General features: G+C 39.4%; 1 protein-coding gene across 2 annotated transcripts in view; it reads right to left on the bottom strand.

Moving 5' to 3' along the window:
• itga9 (integrin, alpha 9) overlaps nt 1-16,074 on the bottom strand; it is a 162,129-nt gene extending 146,055 nt beyond the window's left edge. The window contains exons 1-3 of one of the 2 annotated variants that reach the window (XM_017702652.2): nt 15,671-16,074; nt 13,525-13,652; nt 2,635-2,741 (exon numbers count right to left, since the gene is read on the bottom strand). In XM_017702652.2, coding sequence (XP_017558141.1) covers nt 2,635-2,741; nt 13,525-13,652; nt 15,671-15,846 — 411 coding nt within the window. In that variant the 5' untranslated portion in view covers nt 15,847-16,074. The remainder of the gene's footprint in view (nt 1-2,634; nt 2,742-13,524; nt 13,653-15,670) is intronic. The other variant, XM_017702651.2, reaches the window with a different exon arrangement.
• Nucleotides 16,075-16,407: the final 333 nt, after the last annotated feature.

Below are 16,407 nucleotides of genomic sequence, written 5' to 3'. Positions count from 1 at the left end.
TAAAGTGTGTAATGTGTGCAACGTGGGTAAGGTGTGTGAAGTGTGTGAAGTGTGTAACGTGTAATGTGTGTAAAATGTGTAAAGTGTGTAAAGCGTGTACAGCGTGTAAAGCATGTAAAGTGTGTGTGTAGTGTGTAAAGTGTGTAAAGTGTTTGAAGTGTGTAAAGTGTATAAAGTGTGTAACGTGTGTAAAGTGTGTGAAGTGTATAAAGTGTGTAAAGTATGTGAAGTTTGTAAAATGTGTAACGTGTCTAACGTGTAATGTGTGTAAAGTGTGTGGAGTGCGTAAAGTGCGCAATGTGTGTGAAGTGTTTAATGTGTGCAATGTGTGTGAAGTGTGTAACGTGTGGAGTGTGTGGATTGTCTAAAGTGTGTGGAGTGTGTGGAGTGCGTAAAGTGCACAATGTGTGTGAAGTGTATAAAGTGTGTAATGTGTGCAACGTGTGTGAAGTGTGTAAAGTGTAAAATGTGTAAAGTGTGTAAAATGTGTAAAATGTGCATAAAGAAATAAAGAAACTGAGACCTTGACACGTCTGGAGGCTGAACCCGAATACTACAGCTGTAGCTTCTGTGTTCTTTTTTACCGCATTTCTCAGTGTCTCTACACAATACTGTAAATAAGAGAGTTCACTGTTTTCCATGCTCACTCTAACACTCTGCCCCGCCCCGCTGCCATCTGCCTGCCCCCTCGTTTAGGCTCCTCCCTCATGCCATGTGTGTTTTGTTTTGTTTTTCTGCTCCTCTTTAGCTCCGCCCATCTTCACCTTTGTCAGATCTGAGGCCCTGTAATTGTTCCCAGGTGTTCCTTGTGTTTTTCCTCTGGTATTTGTACCCCTGTTTGTCCTGCTCTGTTTGTTTTTTGTTTAGTTCTTTTAGTCGGTTTAGTTCTCCTGTTTAACTTTTCCTTTTGTTCCCTTTATTCCTCTTCATAACAAACCACAATAAAACCCCTAAGCCTGTCACAGTTACTACATAATCACCTAATTGCAATTACTTAAGCCGACTGCAATCATTTTCCACAGTCATCAGATTGCACAATAACATTTAGCCACAACAAGAACAATGTCAATTGTGTGTACACTGCAAAAATGCTAGCAAGTGAAAACATCTTAAATGTAGTCAGTACATCTAATATCTCTCATTACAAGATTGTTTTAAGAGTATTGTAAGTCCTGTATACTGCAAAAAATGAAATCTTAGCAAGTGAAAACATCTTGAGTCTAGTCCATATAATCTAATATTTCTCATTATGTGAGAATATTATAAGATTAACTAATTTCTAGACATTTTTTACTTGTTTTAGGGCATTTTATCTCATGAAAACGTCTAATTTCTTTGGCAGATCATTTTACTTGTTTTAAGCTTGATTTCTTGAAATAAACAAAAATATCTTCATTATTTCTCAAAACAAGTAAAATGATCTGCCAATGAACCAAGACGCTTTCACAAGATAAAATTGCTGAAAAGAAGCAAAAATGTCTTAAAATAAGTTGAACAATCTTAAAACATCCTTACAGAAATCTCATAATGAGAAATTTTAGATATATTGGCTGGCTTTAAGACATTTTCTCATATGATTTTTTCCAGTGTATATTTGTATTTCTTTGAATTCATTTTATCTGGTGAAAGTGTCTAATCCAGTTGGCAGATCATTTTACATGTTTTGAGAAATATTGAAAATAATTTTGCTGAAATGCTTAAAAGAAGTAAATGACCTCCAATTAAATAAGATAACTGTCTAGAAAGATAATCTAGTTAATCTTTTAATGCTCCTACAGTATAACGTATATACAGTATAATGTATTGTGTTAAGGCAAATAGACAACGTAGTAAATGTTTTGACAGTGTCTACTATTACTGAGTGTGTTTACATGCAATAACTGCAGAAATCCAATAACTGCAGAAAATCTGATTTTGTAATCCAATCAACAAGTTTACATGCACTTGAGTAAACAGGTAATGGGGAAACTCCGGGTCAACATGAATCAGACAGTAATCAGATTTCTGCTTTACAACCAGCCAATAAACTCACAGAAGACAATGTGGCGTAAATGTAACGTAAAACTTTATACCACAACTTATTTATATAAACATGGCTGAAAGTCTGAAAACACATCATCTGGAAGACGAAGAATATTTAACTCCTTTATTTTGTGTTTGGTTTCAGCGCCGCTCCAACAGTGTTTTGCTGCATCTCGCGATATCCACCGTCTGATCTCACGCAGACAGAAATCATAGTGAGAGTTTACAGCACTGAGAAATCTTCCTGAGCTAAAATACAGCCTCTTTATCAGATTATGAATGGATTATTTAGTGCATGTAAAGACACCCACTCCTTATAACTTGAGTGTGAACGGGCAGAGCTAAAACTCTTTAGGCTGATTGGGTGAATGTTTGACATCACAAAAACAATGAATTCAAAATGGGCTGTTTTTGCAGCTTGTTTCTCATACGTGGACTGGACAGCATATGTTTTAAAACTTTAAAAACTCTTTTAGTTATTTTTTAAGTGAGAAATTCAGTTTTTCACCATATGACCCCTTTAATTCCACTTGACCACCCTTCTCAGCTGAGGTCTCTGCTAAAACACTCTGCACAGACGTCTTTGTCAAGAACGTTTTGTCAAGAACATACCAGAACTTTGCCGTTGGGTTTGTCCTGTCTTGCCAGGCTGACCCCCATCCACTCGTTGTCCCTGTCCCCTTGACATGTCTTCCCACAAGACTCCCGTTGCTTGTTCCCTAGAAAAGGACAGAGGATCATTCAGACTGGCAGAATCAGACAACAGCTTCAGTACAGAGGCAGGTTTATTTATTCAGCACCATTGAAACACCGCCGTCATTCAAAGTGCTTTACAACTTTACAAAATCCGGTCAGAGTTGTTTAAAAACATAATTAAAAACAGCATTAAAACATGATTAAAACAATAATTTAAAAGAGAAAATTAAATTATAAATTACATTAGGACAGTTAAATAGTCACGCTAAAAAATAAAAGTTGGATTAGTATTGAGGGAAAACAGTTTAGCAGTGCTGTTTACTGCCCAAGCAGATCTGCACCAAAAACTCACACAAAAAAACACTGTAAACAGTCCAATTCGCTCGTGCGCTGTACCAACACTGAGACCCAGAGCGATGCACAAACTTATTTCCAACCCAGATTGCATAAGAGTACCCAGATGCAGTTCATTAAAGCATCTTTAGGTCAAGTCAAAGTTTATTTATATAGAGATTTTTTACAGCAGGTGTCATCATAAAGCAGCTTCACAGAAAAATCCAGGTCTAAGCTCCATGAGCTTCGCCAAGAAAAACTTCCTCAGAGCAAGAGAGGAACCTCGAGAGGAACCAAAACTCAAAAGGGGAAAGCATCCTCCTCTGGTCCACACTGGATAGCAAACAACAACACGAGCAAAATAAACAGAGAGTAAGATTTTACAACTAATATATTAATTAAACATATTAACTAAAACATTGAACACAGAGAAATGAATACACTAAAGGGAAAAGTTCCATTTAATACCATGAGTTCTGTCTATACAGACCCATCTTTGCATGCTGGAACGGTTCCTCAGACTGATGGAGAACGTATTGTATATGGGTCTGTACAGAACCTTTTTTGAAAATCGTTCTATACAACATCAAGTGTGTTCTTTTTAAAGTTTGTTTTCTTATTTGGTCAAAAAGACAAAAGAGATCTTTTTTCCCCATTTTCATCCAATAATTCTGTGTGTCTCTTTTTAAGACTATGGACATTTTAGTCACCCAAAGCCTTGAGACCTTTTCAAGTTTTACAGACCAAAAAACTGCTACAATTACTGCATTTATAACAGTATAAAGAGAAATGATATGCATTCATACTGTTGATGTCAGAGATTATTTCATTTTTCTATGTCATTTGAACACAGCAGCGGTTCTTAGAAAACTAATCCTGTTCTAATAGGGCTGAAGCCTTCAAATTTTTCCTGTCAGCTCAGTTAAACTTGTTACACTCCCACAGCTGGGAAGATTAATATCTCTCATCTCAGAGTAAAAGGAACCACCACAAAAAAAGAGCTGGGCTTATCAGTGACTTCTATATAAACCAGGTAAAAGCATCTGCTCCCTGGAAATCAATGACTGCACTGTTTCTTATCCCTTCAAATTCTTAGAAGTTGACCCTCATTAGTCCCACAACGGGGAAATTTCACCTCCACATTTAACCCACATACACACTGGTGAACACACTCACTAGGGGGCCGTGAGTACACTTGCCCGTAGCGGTGGGCAGCCCTATCCATAGGGAGCAGTTAGGGGTTAGGTGTCTTGCTCAAAGCCACTTCAGTCACTGTACTTTCTTGCAACAATAAAAAACAAAAACTTCCTCTTACAGTTCTACACGGACACCACTCAAAACCAGCATTGCATCATCTGTAATCATCTGGTTTGGCTTTGCTGTGACTCAGTCCAAGAGCAAACCTCACAGGGCCATTAAGACACATTCCATGTACACGACCACTCCGATGTTTGGAGTCACCACTCAGAAATTTGGAATGAATGTTTTCAACAATACAGATACAGTTTTGCTGTACAGTTTATGCAAATACATAAAGTAATGTCAGGGCTGGGGCTGGAAAACATGACAACATATATAGTTACTGTGCTAAATGATGTCACATTATACAACAATCAGTTCCGGCCACACGAGCTGATTGGTTGAGAGACTTTCTAACTTTGCTGTTATTTCACCATAACATCACAGGCTTTTCACAAACACTGTATCACTCTGATGAGAGGCCATTGCTAAGCAACGACTTTGACAGCTATAGGAGACGCTTAAGCAATTTGAATGTTTTTACTTCTTACTTTGTCACAAACAGAAAACGGACACTTTTAAGATCACATTTGACCGACAGTCGATTTGATCTGACTCTGAAGATGAGATGACACTAAATTCCCAAACTGTCATCACCACTGAGCAGCTTTTCAGTCGGCAGCTGTGACAGAAGAACAGCTAAACAACCTGGAATCAGCCAGAAATGAACCCAATACCATTCACCAGGTGGGTTGGGGTGGGGGAGTCACAAAAAACCCATTATCAATATCTTGTAACAGGAAGAACTGTATTATGTTTGATAATGTCATTCAACTGTAAATCTCTTATGAAAACAGGAATGTCTGGGTTACGGCATCTCTGTAGGGAGTTTATCCAAACAGAACCGCCGCAGCATATCTGCTCATGCTCTGAGCTACTGGAACCGCCCCTTGCCTGTGATCTAGGTGCACACTATGATCATACACAAGGGTGACAGCTTCTGGGACGGTGGCTGTTTACTTTGGCTCCAGTTACTGCCCAGCCCACTCCACCGAAGATGAACCGTTCCAGCGTGGAGAACCTCAGTCTGATGCCTGGTTGAACTCTGCCTCGTGTTCTTTTCTATCTCTTTGGCCCCAGAGCTTCGCTATCATGATTAAACAGCGCAAATCACGCAAACAAAAATGAGGACAAAGTTACTGACACAAACTAAAACACAAATGCAAGACCATTAAACATAACATTCACCAAATAACAGCAAGACCATGTCCAAAAACCACCACTCCTCACACGTGTCAACAACATATTTCATGGAGCAAGTGGAACTCCTTCAGAATTCCTTTAGAAGAGTGGGAAAGGAGCGCTCAACAGCCTATAAACATCTCATCAAATCTCCAACTTTGCTTCCCCCTGCAATCCCAATAACAGACGTGTTTGTTTTCTCATCTGCGTGGGTCCCGAGAGCCCCAGAGCTTCGGGTTTTGAGCAGCTCGGTAAGAAGATGGCTCGCCTCCCAACCCCTCTGAGTAGCACTCGTTGACCGAGCTAGAGGGGGTGCAATTTTGGAATAGCAGGTTAAAGGATAATCCAGTGATAGAACCAGGGAGGGGGGCAACCCACGCTCTCTGCTTTGATCATTAAGGTCAGCGCCTTTTCTACAGCTGTGAAACAGGCTGGAGCAAAAAAACACGCAAACGGAAGGAGCTTAATCAAAAGACTCCTGGCGAGTGAAACTATCTTTAATCTAATCGATTATTTCTCAAGTTTCCTACTTGCTTTAAGCTATTTTATCTTACTCTTTTGACAGACATTTCTTTTTTAAGAAATATGCTACAAACAAGCAAATTATCTACCAATATATTACCTATATGAGAAAATTTCACTAAATATAATCACTTAAAACAAGTAAAAATGGCTAAAAATAAGTTACACAATCCTAGAATATACATGAGGCAATCTAACATCAAGAAGTATTAGATATATTCACTAAATATATGATTTAAATTCACATCATTTTTTGCAGTGAAGTGATGAAAAAATACTTGCTTTCAGTTGAAAATGAGCAGTGTGTGCAAATATGTATGGTGTGCTTTATCAACCACACCAATTTAATAACAGAAATAGAGTTGGCTTTTATGTTTTACAGCAAATGAGGCAGCAGAAACAACAAACGGCAGCAAATCATAACTTTCACTTATCGAGCTAAATGACTGTTAGTCTCCAGTACTGAGTAGGTGGCTGCACTCTGCAACAATAATGTCAATAATGTTTAGTCTTTATTCAAGAATTAGAGCAGTTAGTTAAACCAGATATTCTCACGTTTGTTGATGGGGTTAAATATTTTGTTTTCAGTGTATCAGAATTTGTTCTAGAGCCTGGTAACATTCATTCTGGTAACATTCATTACACTAAAATAACAGTTAGCCATTTTACATGTGTAAATGTTAAAGTAGGTGCTTTTTGGCTAAGTTGTGCGTTTAAACATACCAGTGTTGGATTGCAGTGAACATGGCTTTAGCCCCTCTAAACCCCCCTTTTCCTCTAGTTTGTCCAACTAGCTTGTGGAACCCTCTTGTTAGTTATCAGAGCTGTGCATTTATTATGAATGAAACAACACGAAAGTTCTAGGCTGATGCTGATATCATACCTTTTTCATAAGCAGAATGCCAAAATCAAAACATAAACATTTATAAAATGTAAAAAAAATGCACTACAGAAAACCATAACATTTATTTACAACTACAATAAAGTTTAATAAAAAAAAAAAGTATATTGGTGCACTAACCCAGTATCATCTCAACAACTCCTTTAATTAAAATTGAATAAGGTCCAGTTATATCCTCAAGCAAATCTCTGGAACATCATAACATCTGACATCATGATTCTACGAAGCCCCGCTGGTGGCATCCTGTGCAAATAAAAATAATGTGTGGCCATGACTTAGTAAAGCATGGGAACGTTAGTAATACATGGGAATGAGATGATTAAGTCGTGGCCATGACTGGCATGGGAACGAGATCACGGCTTACAAAGTCATGGCAATGCATTAGGATCTCATTCCCATGCTTTACTAAGTTGTGGCCACGCATTAGGCTATGCATTAATTTTATTTATACAGGATGTCACCAGCGGTGTTCTATATGATTCTGTGCCATATACTGTTTACTAAAGTAGCCGAGTAGGAATATCAACATCTTATACAGTCAACAACTTAACAGCAAATCAAATAAAGTCCAGTTCAGTCAAATTTCAACAACATTTACAGACAGTTTCTCTTTTTAAATCATGCCGTGTCAAATAACTTTCCTCTGACTCACTTTCTTCTCTGATTGCTGTTTCTCGCCTTGTCGCTCCCCTGTGGAGAGTCACTCACTCGAGTCTCAGAGCTCATCGTAATGCACAGATCTGATTGGCTGAGTAGCGTCACGTGTGATATTTACAACTCATGTGATTGGTCTGAGAGTCTCCTGGGCTGCTAAAGCTACCGTAGAGGCTAGAAAAGTTACACAGATAAAAACAGGGTCACCCCATCAAAATTAAATAATTCTCTATAGTTTATCGGTTATAGGTCCGGGTCCACATCTGACAGCGCCTGGGTCTGGACTCTGACTGCAGTCCGCCTACTAGTGACCTCTGACCTAAACATTCTGCTCTTCTGGAATTCAATGCACACATCATCATACATCAGTTTGAAATTCAGCTCAAAACGAATCCTCTGTCCGATTATGATTTTCTTAAGTAAATTTCTCCCAGCACTGATATGATTCTGATATGTCTGATATAACTGCATATCTAATGTTTATCTGCATGTAATGTGTTCTCTGCTCATGAGACTCAAATCTATATGCGCAACTGGAGGCTGAGTTGATGTCTAAAAATAATTAGTACAACAAAATTGTGATTATCCATTGCATCGAACCCTAACTCATACACACGGTCCACTTTTGATCAGCTTTGACCTACTTTATTTTACATATGTCTTCAGATTCTTTAAACTTTGCTTTCAGACTGTTAACTGTTCTTTGACGCTGCAGCCTTGTTCTCCTGTGGCCGCGTTTGGACATTTCTGTAGAAATCTCTGTGAACATGGAGGGTTAGGATAAAGTGTCGTCTGATTTTTTTGGTACAGAAAGATCAGCCTAAACATTTATGAGTCTCAGCAGCAAGAAATTATGATTAATGTTGAGCTCGATTGACATAAAAGTCGCATGAATTTCAATCTGGCTGTTCAGACTGAGTCACGGATTTCAGTTCCACATACGAAAGCATCTCAGATCGGAAATGACAATGTCAGATTCAGTGTGTTAATCTGTTTACACTGACACACAGACACACATCTGTGTCATACATGAAGAAACCTGCTGTGTGAACAAAGCCTTAGTTTACATGCTTTTTTGGAAGGTTAACGGTTTTGATGAAAATGTTGAATAAAACCTGTATATAACGCTGTGAAACCCAACAACTCCAAAAATGCTTCACATAACAGTGATGGGAAAGTAAACAGTAAGAGGTTTTCCCACTTTAATAGTAAGCAAGTCGTTTAGGGCTACATACTCACCAGAATGCTGGGAAATGAGATAAAATCTTTTGGACAGACTTAGCACATAACCCAAAATACTGTGGCAGCTGCCCCTTATGAGCGCAGAAGCTTGGGTATGCAAATGTCCACTCAAAGAGACAGGTGGGACCTGCACCCCCAATGAAAAGGGCCTGTTTGTGTTTTTGTTTCATGTTATATGCTGTTGGTCTTTGGTAGAGGTGTGCGCATGTGGTTATTTGTTATTCTGTTCTATGCTTGGAGGCTAGGTAGAGGGGGTTCCTTTAGTAACTGTGAAGAGAAAGAGTAGGGCTAGAAATGGTCTGCCTCTCATTTTCAGTAGCCTTTCTGCCTTGGTCATTTAATAAAGAGCATTTTTGTCCAGAAATTGTGGTCTAACCTGACTCCTCTTCTGAGTGACGCCATGATATGTTAAAACTACATCATTAAAAACTATATGATAACGAAAAACCAACATATTTACATACAACCTTTTCAGCCCGGAGCTGTTTAGCTCTGCCCACTCACGCTGAAGGTATATGTTTCAGTCAACGAGGCACCAATCAGAACAGAGCTTGTTTACAAGTAAACTTCTAAAACAAAAAGATGACTAAGCTAACAGCCTGTTTTGAATCTGCAGTTTTTGTGATGTCACAGAAACCATTTACATATATCTGCCAATACAGCCTACAGCAGTTTAGCTCCACCCGTTTACACTGAAGATATAAGGAGTGATTCTGCCCTAACTGATTTTTGAAAGAGGCACAGCCAATCAGAACAGAGCCCATTTACATATATCAGTCTTAAAGGCACAGTAGCAAAGCACAGGGGCAGTCGTGGGTTGGAGGTTAATGGATATGGCTGGTCACATAAAAACAAAACATAAAAAAAAAAGAATACTGCAGGATATGGGCCCATAAAGACTGCACTTATCTATATCTGGAACAGGCCATTTTCCCCAAATAACAAGACTGTTCCCAAAAACAGGACTACTCCATCTTTGTCAGAAAAGAATGATAAACAGACTAGCCATGGGAGCAAGACCCGGCCCCCATCCACCTAACGTGAAGAAACCATTTAGAAATTTACAACTGCCTGTCCAATAAAACTTCAGGGTAATTGACACTACTTCCCCATATTATTGGTGCTATTTCTTTTAGCCCCCACTTCCCCGGTGCCTTGAGGGGTCTTTCCAGTATGATTCATGCATGTTCAGGGCTGAAGGGAAAGCTCAGGCCCCCCAGACCTGCTGGCAGCAACTGTCTATTCCTGTGTGTTCTATCAGTGACATACAGAGCTGGTAGGAGAGCGTGCATTAATACCACATAAACCACTCCACCACAAGAAAAGAGCTCGACGCGAGCCAAAGAGATGTCCACAACTCACACAGTTGGCCCAGCGGCTTGGAAAATATTAGCCAAGACATTCATCATTTCTATCAAAATATTCCTGGACTCTTGCAGCCAGACATAGTTCTGTACTGTCCATCTACATCTGCCTGAACAGCCATTTAAGCACTCTTAATGCAGAGAAGAAAAACAGTTACGAGAGTTAACACACATATTGTGTGACTGGACAGGCAGTCATTCCGGTCATTATAAAAATAGCCCAGCACAGTAACTGGCCTTTCCTTTCAAAGCGGTCAGATACTGTACATTAACATTGTTCAGCATTTTGTTGCTCATGCAAAGGAAAACGTGCATCTTCAAAATAGCAACTTTACAGAAGAAGGAAAATTCTTTAACTTTTAATGTAAGTTAATGTAAAGATGTTTTATTCCAAGTGATTTTATTTCAGTCCTTCATCATGAAATTTTCACACAATGTGAGAAGGAGAACCTGCAGGTTCAAATGAAAGTAAAACTTGACAAAAATGGACAGTGTTTATATAAAAGTTGCAACTGAAAGTAAAAATCTGCTCATGAAAACTATTCATCTCAATGAATAGAACCAAACAGTAAAAATACAGAAGCAGAATGTACAATGTTTGTTACAGAGAATTCAATTCAGATTCCCCACAAGGGGGTGCTAGAGTACTTCTGCATCACTGAGTGCAAGGAAACCCACACCAGCAGGAGTTCACATACAGCCTGAGTCATACACAAACAGGAAGCAAAGCTGTTTATTTCCTAAAGGTAAGACTATGTAATATGTGAGTTTTAATTTAATTCTTCAGGATGACAAACTCTAAACATGTAAAGCTTCTTTAATCAAATTTACTCTTTAATTTTATTTCAGTCCAGGCTGAAACGCTCCATATAACTCCAGCATGTGTGGGTGGAACTCAACTGCTGTAGGCCAAATAGGTGAATATTTGTCAGTGTGTAGGTTTTTTGTGACATAACCAAAATAATGAATTCAATTCACGCTATTTTCTTACAGTTTATTTTTTATAGAAAACCTCATATTTCCAAAATGATAACTTTACAAGAGAAGGAAAAAACCAACTTTACTTCTAATGTAAGTTAATGGAACCAGAATTTTTTCCAAGTAATTTTGGGTCATTTCACTTGGTCCATTTGTCATGAAATTTACAAACAATGTAAAAAGTAACAGGCATTTTCAAATTATTTCAAAAAATGAAAATGGGCAAAAATGGAGATATGAGGTTTTGCTCCGACAGCAGCAATATGTGGACTGTATGGTTTGGGGACTGAAACTAATAGTGTTTACATACGACATCACGCTTAAAAAAGCAAGGAAAACTCGTTATGACACAGGAAATCATTGCTTGCTTTACATATGACATCACAGCCCCCAAATAAACAACTCCTATGCAATCTGTACATCATGAGGCCCTTTGTTAGTGTCTGATGGACTACAACTACCATAAACCCTGGAACCTGGAACCTGCAACATGCCACCGCTGCGCTGAGGGAGCGGCACATGCGAAGTAGTTAGAACAGCTCACAAATAACTTACTACAGCTTAGTACTTGGACTCAACTTAATAATAATATTAAAATACACTGCAAAAAATGGTTTACTGTCCAGTGAAATGATCATGAATTTAGTCGATATAACTACTATGCCTCATTTTGATTATTGTAATTATTTTAAGATGATTTAACTTCTTTCTACACATTTCAGACATGTTTAAGATGATTTCTGTAATTTGTCTCACCATATTGGCAGATAATTTTGCTACTTTCAACAATATTTTGTTCAACAAGCAAAATTATCAACTAATATAATCAAATTTTACTTCAGTACTATTTTTTGCAATGCAATCATCAGGAGAAAGTATTTTATTGTATATTTTCTGGCTAATATTGTGATTTAAAAGTTATTATTTTCTAAAAAAATTAAACTCCAGTTTTTTATACCTGCCCAAGTAAAGTAAATATAAAAATATACTTCATATAAACATATTTCAGCTCGAATGCTGAATGTCGTGTGCCAGGCTGCCAGTTCACAAGTTCTATGTTATTAATTTCCCCACTTAAGGCAGCTTTTAATAATATATCATTAAACTTGTGGCTCTTGTGGTTTGAAAATTTGACTCTTTCAATTGCAGCCTTCGCAATTTCGATTTCAATATAAAAACAGCTACTCACTCATTCCTGCCTTTCTTTGTTGTATTTGCAGATTAATTTCTTTTATCATGTAATATAATATGGTCACACTGTACAGCCCTGATATCCCTTACATACATATTTACACGAGGAGAGGAGTAACAGGAACCGTTATCAGCACTAAAAATAAGTGCCATCATAACAATACGAGGGAACTGAATCAACAGGAGCAGGTTTTACTGCTTTATTACTACTTTATTATTCAGTAACATCAGTCTTAAAGGTGCAGTAACAGAGGCAGCTTGTTTAATAAGATCACACAGAAATTACGTTCGAGTGTTTTTTGGTAAATAAACAGATACAAATGTCACAAGTGGATCTGAGGGGAATAAATAACACACAAGACAGTTATTCAAGGGTTCTTTAGTGAAGGGAACAGTTCTGCATAGAGCCCTGAGTTCTATATAGTACCATTAAATGCTTAAATATTTCTTGGCATGGTGAAATGTTTCTGTGGTGGAGCATGTGTGGTATACGGTTCTATATGGAGCCTTTTTGAGAATGGTTATTTGTAGCACCAGAAAGGTTTCCAGGCTTGACAAAATCACAATAGCAGAACCCTCTTTGGTGCTGTATAGAACTGTTTCTGAAAAAGGGTCTATATAGAACCATTTCATGCTTAAATTTTTCTTTGCATGGTGAAACGGTTCTCTGATGGAGAATGTTGCATGTGGTTCTATATGAAGGCTTTTTGAAAATGGTTCTATGCTTCCAAGTTTGACATTGTAACAGCAGCAGAACTCTTTTTGGTGCTATATAGAATGATGTTCAAAAAAGGTCTTTTTCATGCTTAAATGTTGAACAGATCTTTGATTTAGAATGAGTTGTATATGTTTCTACAAAGCAAAAAAAGGGTTCTTCTATTGTACACACGTGTTTGTTCTATATAGAATCATATACAACACGTTCTCCATCAATTTGAAGAACCACCTCTTCATGCAAAGAACCATTTAAGCATTAAAAGGCTCTAAACAGAACGACTCCCTTAGTAAAGAACCTGTCTGCAGTGTATGGGCTCTTTAGGTATGTGCACAATACTGTATGTGACTGCTGTGCTGTGCTGTTCAGTGATATTGACTGTATAAATTCATAACGAGCGCCACGTTCTATGGGGTTCTCCTCACCTCTGCCCAGGTCCACCTCTGTACAGCGTCGCTCCGGGTTGCTGTGGATGCGGCACTTGAAGACAGCTCCTGGTGAGCGTACAGAACTGCTGAAGGACGAGTTCGCTCTGGGAGCTCCTACCAGAATCCTGAACACAATGGAAACACACATGTTCTTCATTTTCATTCATTTTTATCTTCCTACAGGGTTTGAACTCTGTGAATGTCCTTCACACATCCTTTAATTTTGTAAACTAGAATAAAAAAAAAAAAACACACTTGTATTTTTCTGTTTTTCTACCTCAAACATTTCTACTACTGAGTACTGACTTGTTAACATTACTACTACTGAGTACTGACTTGTTAACATTACTGCTACTGAGCACTGGTTTGTTAACATTACTACTACTGAATACTGATTGGTTAACTTTACCACTACTGAGAGCTGATTGGTCAGCATTACTGCTACTGAGCGCTGACTGGTCGCCATTACTGCTACTGAGCGCTGACTGGTCGCCATTACTGCTACTGAGCGCTGACTGGTCAGCATTACTGCTACTGAGCGCTGACTGGTCGGCATTACTGCTACTGAGAACTGACTGGTCAGCATTACTGCTACTGGGTGCTGATTGGTGGGCATTAATGCTACTGAGCGCTGATTGGTCAGAATTACTGCTACTGAGCACCGATTGGTTGGTATTACTGCTACTGAGCGCTGGTTGTTTGGCATTACTTCTACTGAGCGCTAACTGGTCGGCATTACTGCTACTGAGCGCTGACTGGTCAGCATTACTGCTACTGAGAGCTGATTGGTCAGGATTACTGCTACTGAGCACTGATTGGTTGGCATTACTGCTACTGAGCGCTGATTGGTCGGCATTACTGCTACTGAGTGCTGATTGGTCAGGATTACTGCTACTGAGCACTGATTGGTTGGCATTACTGCTACTAATATATATTGTCCTATTGCTCAGCCCTAATATGAACATAAAGCAATATCGTGACGCAGTAGTATACAGATATAAACAGTACTGGTTAAAGGTTTTAGGCACCTGAGAAAAGCTGCTTATCTGCACAGTAAGTGTTTATTGGCATAGAAAAACACTAATATTACAATAAATATAAACATTAAAACAGTAAGTGTTGATTTTCTTGGTCACTGTGTTGGTTTAATCATTTCCTGCTCTCTCCTCGAAGAAGTCCATCATTACTGTTTATCATCTAATGCCTGCTTTATCTAATTTTACTGTATTTATACTGATTTGCATCTATTCTAACGTTACATGGTGATTTAAAGAGCACAAGCACATGATGGCTTTCACCAATGTGCAGAAGTGAAACAGCGCTGTGTTACTTTGTAATGGAAATTTAAATGGAGTGATTTAATGCAGGAGGAAAAAAGCTGTTCGCTCATCCTGCTGATTCAGTTCCCTCCTGTTTTCATGCTGGCGCTCACTTTTGGAGGTGATAACAGTTACTGCTACTGGCTTTCCTACTGTAAACATATTAAAGGATAACTGCACCGACTTTTTCTACATAAATTTCTACATAATTTAGTGGTTAGAATGTAAACAGAGCGGTTTAGTGTGAAACACTATTCAGAGTCAGAACTGTTCATAGTGGTGGTGATAGGAACCAGACGCCCACCTCTAAAAGCTCCCTCACAGAAAGTTCCTACATGAAATGGTAATGAATTCACTGCCTGATGACTGAGACGCTGTTTTATGGTAGTTCAAAGAAAATTTTGGCATTAAAATCCATTCATAGTGGAGGGAGAGTGTAGGTTCACTGGTTGTTCTGGATGGTAAATAAAATGTCTATATGTGTGTTGTAACCATGACGACCCCTGGTTCCTATCACCACCACTGTAAAGAATGCAGAAATTTTGAAAAATGGGTGGAATTCCCCTTTAATTATACATAAATATGACCCGTGCTATTCTTTACTTCACTTCTTTTAGTGTGATCTAAAAGACTATCTAACTTCTCACGTGTTTTTCCTCTGACTTGCATTAAAATCTGCAACCCTCTTGGACGAACGAGGCTCAATTGATTTGAACTTTCTGTTCCACCTTAAACGATAGAGCAGTTCTATTCAGGTATGCGCCATTTAAGGTGGACTGGAAAGTTTGAAAACACGAAGCCACAGAACTTTGAGCTCTACTCACCAGCGCGTATTGTCATGGAAGTGCTCGAGAACTGAGTATCCGAAGAAGGTCTCGCGTGGTCCGCGGTAGAGCACCGGGTGCTCCAGGTCGATGTTGTAGGAAGAAGCCAGAGTTACTGCCAAACAGACGCAGAACGCGTCCAGCGCCGCTCTGCCCCGCGGGCGCGCCGCGGACATCCTGCCGTGCGTCCTCAGCGCGGCACGACCGGGTGAAAAACGTCTCGAGCGCCTCGGCGACGCTGTCCCGAGCTGCACCGACACTCAGCCGCTCTCGGACGGTCCGCTCGGGCGCATTCTGGACAAGCCTGGACAGAGCAGCGGCTCGGCCGCTTGCGGAGCTGCGCAAGTAAAGCTGCTCGGAGCTGCTGCTGGCGTTAAAGTGCGCTCGCGCTGAAGGCGTATGCTGTTGCGCACGAGCGTCACATTTCACATCCAGCGAACGCGCGGAGTCCCACGCGCTCAGTGCTGCGCCCTGCTGGAGCAACACGGCTCTCTTCTCGGCGCACGAGGCCACAGGAGGCTGGACCTTCTTCAGAACCAGAACCACCGAACAGCCACAAAATTAAAACCACCTCCTTCTATCCTAAACAGGTGGTTCTTCGGGGGTTCTTTAGTCCAGACAGGGCCTCTGCATGGTGAAGGGGTTCTATATAGCAGCAAAATGGGTTCTGCTACTGCAATGATGGCTTGAAACAGTAGCAGAACCATTTTACCAAGCAGAGAACCATTTAAGCTTGC

This window comes from Pygocentrus nattereri, chromosome 5 (assembly GCF_015220715.1).
Source record: "Pygocentrus nattereri isolate fPygNat1 chromosome 5, fPygNat1.pri, whole genome shotgun sequence".
NCBI classification, from domain to species: domain Eukaryota; kingdom Metazoa; phylum Chordata; class Actinopteri; order Characiformes; family Serrasalmidae; genus Pygocentrus; species Pygocentrus nattereri.
Note: the sequence above shows the minus strand (reverse complement) of the source record. Positions and strands in the feature narration are given on the sequence as shown.